This window comes from Stegostoma tigrinum, chromosome 34 (genome assembly GCF_030684315.1).
Source record: "Stegostoma tigrinum isolate sSteTig4 chromosome 34, sSteTig4.hap1, whole genome shotgun sequence".
Classification (NCBI taxonomy): Eukaryota; Metazoa; Chordata; class Chondrichthyes; order Orectolobiformes; family Stegostomatidae; genus Stegostoma; species Stegostoma tigrinum.
The window spans coordinates 23,716,237-23,726,783 of NC_081387.1; the positions used below are offsets into that span (position 1 = coordinate 23,716,237).

A 10,547-nucleotide genomic window follows, 5' to 3' on the forward strand; every position below is an offset into this window, starting at 1 on the left:
ACTTTAATCCAAGATAACAAAGTGTGAAGCTGGATGAACACAGCAGGCCAAGCAGCATCTCAGGACCACAAAAGCGGACGTTTCGGGCCTAGACCCTTCATCAGAGACGGGGATGGGGAGAGGGTTCTGGAATAAATAGGGAGAGAGGGGGAGGCGGACTGAAGATGGTTGGAGGAGAAGATAGGTGGAGAGGAGAGTATAGGTGGGGAGGTAGGGAGGGGATAGGTCAGTCTGGGGAGGACGGGCAGGTCAAGGAGGCGGGATGAGGTTGGTAGGTAGGGAATGGAGGTGCGGCTTGAGGTGGGAGGAGGGAATGGGTGAGAGGAAGAACAGGTTAGGGAGGCGGGGACAAGCTGGGCTAGTTTTGGGATGCAGTGGGGGGAGGGGGAGATTTTGAAGCTTGTGAAGCCCACATTTATACCATTGGGCTGCAGGGTTCCCAGGCGGAATATGAGTTGCTGTTCCTGCAACCTTCGGGTGGCATCATTGTGGCACTGCAAGAGGCCCATGATGGACATGTCATCTAGGGAATGGGAAGGGGAGTTAAAATGGTTCGCGACTGGGAAGTGCAGTTGTTTATTGCAAACCGAGCGGAGGTGTTCTGCAAAGCGGACCCTAGGACTGACCTATCCCCTCCCCATCTGTACTCTCCTCTCCACCTATCTTCTCCTCCATCCATCTTCGGTCTGCCTCCCCCTCTCTCCCTATTTATTTCAGTTCCCTCTCCCCGTCCCCCTCTCTGATGAAGTGCCTGGGCCCGAAACATCAGCTTTTGTGCTCCTGAGATGCTGCTTTGCCTGCTGTGTTCATCCAGCTTCACACTTTGTTATCTTGGATTCTCGAGCATCTGCAGTTCCCATTATCTCTGCAACTTTAATCGATCACTGAATCATATCGGGCCGCAGTACCATGTCCCGCCAGGCGGTGGCGGTCCTGTACCGTGTTTTAAAAAAGATTCGCTGATCATCGATCAATTTGTGAATTGACTGAAAATTGAAAGAAAAAGCTTTCAGGGATGAGCTGTTGTTGGGAATGTGTTTACTCTCTACATATATTTTGGAGAAAAGGTGGGAAGTGTCCGCACCAGAAACAGAAAATGCTGCAATTTCTCAGCAGGTCAGGCAGCATCTGTGTAGAGAGAACTGGAGTGAAATCCTGGGAATGCTGGAAATCCTGGGAGAGAGTGGATCTTGTGTAACTCCCTTCCCCAATGACACAGGCAGCTTAATAGAGCGCTATGTAAATGCAGCTCTGTCACCCTGTCAGTGTTGGATTTCTCCCTCAGGATTTTCATGTTCTGGGTGCAGAGTGAGAAATGGAAACACAGAGAAATCCCAGATCCAGACTGGGAAAGAGGTGAAGGGATGGAGGGTGGGACTGAAGCTGGGGGTAAATGAAGGAATGAGAGACACAATTCATTTATTTATTTTTAATTTTCATCCTGACATTTACATTTCTGTCTGATTTTTTGACACTGGTTGTGTTTTTCAAAAATATAATCTTGACATTGAATGACACATGGAGGAACACCCTAACCTCTGACCTCTGACCCAGTCCCTCACCTTGAGGTCAGGTCCATCTGACATTTCCAGTTCTATTGAAGTTATTTACAGTCTGATTTTACAAAATATAAATTGAAAGTTTAATGAACATTTTACACCAATCTAGAGGAATAGGGCCAGAAGACTGGAGGATAGCAAATGTTTTCCCCTTGTTCAAGTAGGGGAGTAGAGACAACCCTGGGAATGATAGACCACTGAGCCTTACTTAGGTTGTGGGTAAAGGTTTGAAAAGGATTATAAGAGATAGGATTTATAATCATCTAGAAAGGAATAATTTGATTTGGGATAGTCAACACAGTTTTGTGAAGGGTAGGTCTTGCCTCACAAACCTTATTGAGTTCTTTGAAAAGGTAACTAAACGAGTAGATGAGGGTAAGGCGGTGGATGTGGTGTATCTGGATTTCAGTAAAGTGTTTGATAATGTACGCTATTGCAGAAAATACGGAGGCGTGAGATTGAGGGCTTGGGGGTGGTTTAGCAGTTTGGATCAGAAATTGGCTAGCTGTAAGAAGACAGAGGGTGGTGTTTGATGAGAAATGTTCATCCTGGAGTTCAGTTACTAGTGGTGTACCACAAGGATCTGTTTTGGGGCCACTGCTGTTTGTCATTTTTATAAATGACCTGGATAAGGGCGTAGAAGGAAGAGTTAGTAAATTTGCGGATGGCACTAAAGTCGGCGGAGTTGTGGATAGTGCGGAAGAATGTTGCAGGTTACAGAGGGACATAGATAAGCTGCAGAGCTGGGCTGAGAGGTGGCAAATGGAGTTTAATGCAGGAAAGTGTGGAAGGAGTAACAGGAATACAGAATACTGGGCTAATGGTAAGATTCTTGGTAGTGTGGACGAGCAGAGAGATCTTGGTGTCCATGTGCATAGTTCCCTGAAAGTTGCCACCCAGGTTGATAGGGTTGTTAAGAAGGCGTATGGTGTGTTAGGTTTTATTGGTAGAGGGATTCAATTTCGGAGCTGTAAGGTCATGTTGCAGTTGTACAAAACTCTGATGCGGCCACACTTGGAGTATTGTGTACAGTTCTGGTTGCCACACTATGGGAAGGATGTGGAAGCATTGGAAAGGGTGCAGAGAAGATTTACCAGGATGTTGCCTGGTATGGAGGGAAGGTCTTAGAAGAAAGGCTGAGGGACTTGAGGCTGTTTTCGTTAGAGAGAGGAAGGTTAAGAGGTGACTTAATAGAGACATACAAGATGATCAGAGGTTTTTTCCTTGGATGGCGATGGCTAGCACGAGGCGACATAGCTTTAAATTGAGGGCTGATAGATATAGGACAGATGTCAGAGGTATGTTCTTTACCCAGAGAGTAGTAAAGGCGTGGAATGCCCTGCCTGCAACAGTAGTAGACTCGCCAACTTTAACGGCATTTAAATGGTCATTGGATAAACATATGGATGATAATGGAATAGTGTAGGTTAGATGGGCTTCACATTGGTTTCACAGGTTGGCGTGACATAGAGGGCCGAAGGGCCTGTACTGTGCTGTAATGTTCTATGTTCTATGCTCTCCAACTAAGTTTCTGACCTCTAACCCCAGTGTCAGGTCATTGAGAGGTCAGGAGCAGATTCTCAGAAACTGGTTTAAATCCCAACTACAGAAGAAAGGATAAAGTTTCCCAGTGAATTTATTCCCAGTGAAGGTGTGGAGATGGGACTTGGTGTCCGCGTTGTAAAATGAAACTGTCCCAGGCTCATAACTGAGATAAACGCCCACCTTCCTGGGGTCCTGACCGACAGGGAGACGGGTTTGAGAGGATTTTATATAAAACTGATTCTCAACCCACCCAATGGTCCAGAATCCATTCTCCGGGATCAGACTGACCCAGTCCTCCCTCTCCACAGACTCTGAGGCCACTCCCAGACTCCAGCGCCGATTCCCCACCACCTCCACCTCCCAGTAATGTCTCCCCGATGTGAATCCCTCTGATCCTAGGACACAGGTACAGGCACTGTGTATAAACCTCTTCCCGGTGACAGGGAGATCCCTCCGGGTCCCAGTCCATCTCAAACTCTTCAGATCCTCAGACACCTCGAGCCGGGGTTGCGTTGTTTCCACATCCAGGGTCACAGAGACTGGGAGAGAAAATACATGGAATTAGGGACAGTCCCTGGGTATGTGTCAGTGTCTGTGTGTGTGTGTCTGTGTGTGTGTGTGTGTGTGTGTGTGTGTGTGTGTGTGTGTGTGTGTTTGTGAGAGTGTGTGTGAGTGTGTGAGAGTGTGGTTGCATGTGTGTGAGATTCTATGCGTGTGTGTGTGTGTGTGTGTGTGTGTGTGTGCATGTGCACGCGTCTGTGTGTGTGTGTGCCTGTGCACGTGTGGGTGTGGTGTGAGAGAGACGGTGTATGTGAGAGAGTGTGTGTGTGTGAGTGTGTGAGCGTGAGTGTGTGTGTGCATGCATGCGTGTGTGTGTGAGTGTGAGAGAGTGTGTATGTGTGTGTGAGAGACTGTGTACACGAGAGGGTGTGTGTGTGTGTGTGTGAGAGAGAGTGTGTGTGCGTGAGTGTGAGAGAGTGAGTGTCTGTGTGTGTGTGTGCAGACGTTTGCTGGGGTGACGTGTAGGGTGTATGTGGTGGGGGACGTGTGTGGCGGGGTGATGTGTGTGCGAGAGGAGGGATGTGTTGGGGGGATTGTGTGTGAGGACACAAGAATGTGGTTTATCATCACTTTGTGAAGTGTAGTTTGAGGCAGGTAATAAATGTGGATCTTCACAGAGACCCCAAATGATGCAAATGAAAAATAATTTTAAAAAACAAATAAATTATTCAAATCCATGTCGCTCAAGTCTCCAAACATTTCTAAAGCCATTGCTTTTATGTCATTCCAACCTTTTCCAGGCTTTTTCTCTCAGTTTACATCCAATGGGATATTGCTGCAGCTGCCTCACTGAGAACAAGCTCCTGTTTGTTCGAGTCCCACTAACATTCATTATTTTCCAATCTCATGTGGGACTGAAATGTTTTTTTCACAAAATTGAAAGCTGAAATACTGAATCTGATCTGTAAATTCCAACTAACCCTCCTGAACCCCAATGCCATCGAAAGGAATTCAGCTGGCACTGGCTGGACTGAAGGAGGGGCCATTGGGAAAGAGCTTCATTGAAACTGGGGACAGGTCAGAGAGGGGTCACTCAGTTGATTCCTGGGATGAAGCTGTTTCCTTGTGATGAAAGGTTTCAGGCTGGGGCTGTACTTATTGGAGTTTAGAGGAATGAGAGGTTCTTAATGAAATGTACAAGACTGTGAAGCTGCTGACAGAGTAGAAGTTGAGAGGCTGTCCCCCATCGTGGGGGAGTCTGGAACCAGGGACAGAGTTTCAAAGTAAGGGGTCTGCCAATGAACTGAGGAATGTTGTGTCTCAGGATCATGAATCTTCAGAATTCTCTATCCACGACAGCAGTGGAAACCAGGCCATTGATATTATTTGAAGCTGAGTTAAACAGGTTTTTGATCAATGAGGGAGTCAAAGGTAGTGGGAGTCTGGCAGGAAAACGGAGTTAAGGTGACAATCAGATCACCCACGATAACAAGGTGTAGGGCTGGATGAACACAGCAGGCCAGACAGCATCAGAGGAACGGGAAAGCTGACGTTTCAGAAATGGGGGAGGGGAAGGGAGCTCTGAAATAAATAGAGAGAAGGAGGCGATGGTTGAAGGTGGATAGAGGAGCTGATAGGTGCAGAGCAGATGGGGGGGATGAGAGGGGCGCTGGTCTTGGGATGAGGTTGTGGCTGAGGAGATTTTGAAGCTTGTAATGTTCACATTCAGACCATTGGGCTGCAGGGTTCCCAAGCAAAATATGAGGTGCTGTTCCTGCAACCTTCAGGTAGCATCGTTGTGGCACTGGAGGAGACCCAGGATGGACATGTCGTCTAAGGAGTGGGAGGGGCAGTTGAAGTGGTTTGCAACTGGGAGGAGAAGTCATTTGTTGCAAACCAAGCGTAGGTGTTCCACAAAAGGGGTCTCCAAGCCTCAAGCACTTCCTGCGGTTGCGGGGGAAGGTGCCTGGGGTGGTGGGGTTGGAGGGGAGTGTGGAGCGGACAAGTGAGTCACGGAGGAAGTGGTCCCTCTGGAAGACTCACGCCTGGATGTTGAACAGCTTTTCCTCCACCCACACCTCCGCACTTACTTCCCTAATAGGGAGTTGAACCCTCCCTCCACTGACCCCTTCTCCCGCCTCCAACACACCCCTTCCTCCTGGACACCACTCTATGACCTCCTACCCTCCCTCGACCTCTTCATTTCCAACTGCCGTCGAGACATCAATTGCCTGAACATCTCCACCCGCCTCACCCACTCCAACCTCTCCCCCACAGAACGTGCAGCCCTCCGTTCCCTCCGCTCCAATCCCAACCTCACCATCAAACACGCAGACAAGGGAGGCACAGTTGTAGTATGGCACGCTGACCTCTACATCACTGAGGCCAGGCACCAACTCTCCAACGCCTCCTCCTACCGCCCCCTTGATCATGACCCCACCCCCGAGCACCAAACCATCATTTCCCAAACCATCCACAACCTCATCACCTCAGGTGACCTCCCACCCACAGCCTCTAACCTTATCACTCCCCAACCCTGCACCGCCCACTTCTATCTCCTTCCCAAGATCCATAAACCTGACTGCCCTGGTCAACCATTGTCTCCACCTGCTCCTGCCTCACTGAACTCATTTCCACTTATCTCAACTCCATTTTCTCCCCCTTGGTCCAGGAACTCCCTACCTACGCCCGACCCACGCCCTCCACCTCCTCCAAAACTATGGATTCCCTGGCCCTGAACACCTCTTCTTCAGCACGAATGTCCAGTCCCTATATACCTGCATTCCCCATGTTGATGGCCTGAAGGCTGCTGTGTTCCTCCAGCTCCACACCGTGTTCTCTCAGACTCCAGCATCAGCAGTTCCTACTATCTCTAGATCAGCTACGATCTTTGTGAATGACACTTATATTCACTTATACATTGTTTTGAGTTCTCGGTTTTGAGTTTCTTTCCTTTCTGTGTGTTAAAATATTTTTAAGTTAAGATCTTACCTTTATACGCACAAATTCTCTTCCACTCTGGAAACAGAAATAATAAATAGACTGAAGAACTTGCTGTGACATGAAGCATAAATAATTTGGAGAAAGGTTCTGAACAGACATGTTTGAATGTGTTAGATACTGCTGAATGCACCTTCTGTGGCATTGCTCATTACAAACTGGAAATTAAGAACCACATTTTGACGACTATTACTGAGGCAGATTGCTGTAGTCGGGATGTTTCTGGACTTGCTTCAGTAAAAAGGACCTGAATTGTGCAATTTTCACTCCAAAGGCAGTGGTGGGTCGGGGTGTGGGAGTTGGGGACATGGGATGGGGGTGATTGCAGTGGGACAGTCTGGGGCAGAGTGGGGCCTGACTGACCCTGGAAACAGATCCTGGGCCACCAAGGCAGCAGGCGAGGGCTGTGATGGCCTGCCTTGGTTCTCTGGGACTTCCTCCTCCAGCTGTGATAAAACTAGGGGCTCTCTACCCCAGGCCCATGGAGCACAGAAGAAGCCCCTGAGCCTGCAGATTCTGCCCCATCCTATCTACACGAATCCCACATCCCAGCTCTTGGCTCAGAGCCTTGAATGATATGACATAGTTTTTAAAGGCTGTGAGGTTTCCTCTCTCATACCCTCCCCCAGGCAGTGCATTCCAGATTCCCACCACCCTCCGCTGAGAATGGTTTTCCTCAAATACACTCAAAACCGACTGCCTCTCGCCTAAAATTATTCCCCCTTGTTATTGACTCTTCAGTACTGCTTCCCTCCCACCCTGCCCGTACCCTCATAATCTCATACACCTCTCTCAGGTGCCCACCTCAGCCTTTTCTAATTTCCATAAAAACAACATGAACCTATCCAGCTTCTCTTCATAGCTGCGATGCTCCATCCCAGGCACCTTCCCAGTGACTCTCCTCTGCACCCCCTACAGGGCAATCATATCCTTCCTACAGTGAGGTGACCAGAACTGCATACAGCCCTCCTAACCACAGTGCTGTACAGCTTCAGCATGACCTCCCTGCTCTTCTAACTGATGCCACACCTGTTAAAGCCAAGCGTCCCATATGCCACCTTAATTACCCTATTAACCTCTCCTGCTGCCTTCAGGGGCCTGTGGACCAGCACCCCAAAACTCCTCTGAGCCTCTCAGCTTCCGAATGTTCATGACTCATTGATTCTTGCCTTGTCTTGATTCTTCTTCAGAAATGCAACACCTCACACTTTTCAGGATTAAATTCCCTCTGCCAATGATCTACCCATCTGCCCAACCCCTTTACATCCTCCTGTAAACTAAGCCCATCTTCCTCAATATTACCCAACCAGCCTATCTTCGCGTCATCCACAAGCTTGCGAAGCATCAGCACACCCACTAAGCCCCCAACATTCACATCTACATTGTTTATTTCAGTCAAACAATAAGGGACACAGAACTGATCCTGCTGTATGCCACTGGACAGCAGCCTCTTGTGAACATCCTTCTCCCACCACCCTCTGTCTCCTCCCACTAATTGTGGATCCATCACGCCAAGTTCCCCTGGATCCCATGTGCTTTTACCATCTTGATCAGTCTCCCATGTGGGGCCTTGTCAAAAGTTTTGTTGAAATCCACAATTTATGTGTCAACTTAAAGTAAGTTGGAAACAGACTGCAACAAATAGCCATAGTTAAGAATATCTTTTGGATATAATTTTGTCAGAGATTTCTCTAAAACCAACTTTAGATCCTCAGAAGTCAGTTTTTTTTCCAGCTATTGACTGATCATCATTGTACACATTATTTTCAGTATCACACATAGGATCATGTGTTATCTCAATCACATTAAAAACTAATTGGTGGAAATATCTTTGAGAATTCTATATAGAACATACAGAACATATAGAACATTACAGCACAGTACAGGCCCTTCAGCCCTCGATGTTGTGCCGACCTGCCATACCTATCTGAAGCCCACCTAACCCACACTATTCCATCTTCGTCCGTATGCTTATCCAATGACGACTTAAATGTACATGCTAATAATGACGCTAATAATGTTGAAGCATTTATTTGCTTGAAATAAAACAATAGAAGTCTTATTAAATATATTTCTCATTTTCCTTCTCAACCTGTTAAATATGTAAATCAATCCGATTCTGATTTCAATTGAATTATTGACAGAAATAAACTAACTTTTTAAGGATAAAATATTTTAAAATAAGTTATAAATTGTTTACTCCTGTAATAATTGGGTCAAAATAAACTAACCCTGAGTAAGTATTTTAAAATATGAAGTCTCTCATTGTATTAGTCAAACTATCAACCTATATTAACAACTAACAATAGGGTAAAATAAATGTAGCATGTTCAATTATACTTGCAATTATTCCAAAATCCACATTTCTTATGGCTTTTGAACATTTTAATATTAAACTCTTACCACATTCTACAAAGGATTTCTGAAGTTTTAGTCCTACAAAGATACAAAAATGCTGTTATGAATATTAGAAATAATTTAATTGATCACATTTTCTCACCAAAATAGTTTGAATTGATTTGATGATTTTTCAGTGAAAATCATTTCTTACAAATATGTAATTTACCATCATTAGGTATTTCATTAATAAACCATGCTGCAGTTCAGGTACTGTAGGAAATGAGTGGTCCAGGAAATGGCTGATGAAATTCAATGTGAGCAAATGCGAGGTCTTGAACTTTGGAAAAAAGAATACAGGCATGGACTATTTTCTAAACGGTGAGAAAATTCATAAAGCTGAAGTACAGAGGGATCTGAGAGTGTTGGTCCAGGATTCTCTAAAGGTTAACTTGCAGGTAGAGTCCTTGATTAAGAAAGCGAATGTAATGCTGTTATTTATCTCAAGAGGGTTGGAATATAAAAGCAGTGATGTGCTTCTGAGACTTTATAAAGCTCTACTTAGGCCCCATTTAGAATACTGTGTCCAATTTTGGACCCCACATCTCAGGAAGGACATATTGGCCCTGGAGCATGTCCAGCAGAGATTCACACGGATGATCCCTGGAATGGTAGGTTTAACGTAGGATGAACGGCTGACGATCCTGGGATTGTATTCATTAGAGTTCAGAAAGTTGAGGGGAGATCTAACAGAAACTTACAAGATAATGTATGGTTTAGAGGGGTGGAAGCTGGGAAGTTGTTTCCATTAGGCGGGGAGACTAGGACCCGTGTGCACAGCCTTAGAATCAGAAGGGGTCAATTTAAAACCACCAGAGTGGTGGGCCTGTGGCATTCATTGCCACGGAGCGCAGTGGAGGCTGGGACGTTAAATGTCTTCAAGACAGAGATGGACAAATTCTTGATCTCACAAGGCATTAAGGGCTACGGGGAGAGTGGGGGGAAGTGGAGTTGAAATACCCACCAGCCATGATTAAATGGTGGAGTGGAGTCGATGGGCCGAATGCCCTTACATCGCTTCTATGTCTTATGGTCTTATTGTCTTATCGTAACTGGTCTGTTTCTCAGGAGAATAAAGCAGGAGATAGAAAATTAAACTGAAACATCAGAAATGTGGAGGAAAAGAACAATCTGATAAAAATCAAATATCACTTCTGAGCCTTTTGTGGCTCAATTATTTTTAAAATATACAAAGAAACATGAGCTGCAATAAAAAATGTTACAGAAGTAAATCAGAGCATGTACCATTCATTTGAGGGTAATGCTCCTGAAAATAGCACTGAGCGACCAGGTGATAAAATGAAACCAGAACTGGGAATCATAAGTGAGTCAATGAAGATAACAGATGAAAATCAAAAGAACTTCGGATGCCGCAAATCATGAACAAAAACAAAGTTGCTGGAAAACCTCAGCAGAACTGAGGAAGGGTCACCTCCTCCACAGATGCTGCCAGACAACATAACAGATGAGACTTTGCAGATTAAGGAGTTTGTGTTTTTGGGATAAAAAGAATATTGTAAATGTAAACATCAAACAGTTGTTTTT

General features: G+C 45.8%; 1 protein-coding gene across 1 annotated transcript; it reads right to left on the reverse strand.

The window, feature by feature from the left end:
• Window positions 1-3,096: 3,096 nt before the first annotated feature.
• LOC132206261 (butyrophilin subfamily 1 member A1-like) lies at window positions 3,097-6,721 on the reverse strand. The gene is made up of 2 exons (XM_059639710.1): window positions 6,597-6,721; window positions 3,097-3,643 (listed from the first exon to the last, which is right to left on the reverse strand). The coding sequence occupies exons 1-2, from the start codon at window positions 6,673-6,675 to the stop codon at window positions 3,126-3,128; spliced, it is 597 nt and encodes a 198-aa protein (XP_059495693.1). The 5' UTR covers window positions 6,676-6,721; the 3' UTR covers window positions 3,097-3,125.
• Between the last annotated feature and the right edge of the window lie 3,826 nt (window positions 6,722-10,547).

What these genes read in the sequence shown, in the direction of transcription:
- LOC132206261 (XM_059639710.1), bottom strand. Translation starts at nt 6,675, where the DNA reads ATGCTTCATGTCACAGCAAGTTCTTCAGTCTATTTATTATTTCTGTTT. An exon ending in GAGAATTTGTGCGTATAAAG is followed by an intron (nt 3,644 to 6,596) that starts GTAAGATCTTAA and finishes TTTCTCTCCCAG; the next exon opens with TCTCTGTGACCCTGGATGTG.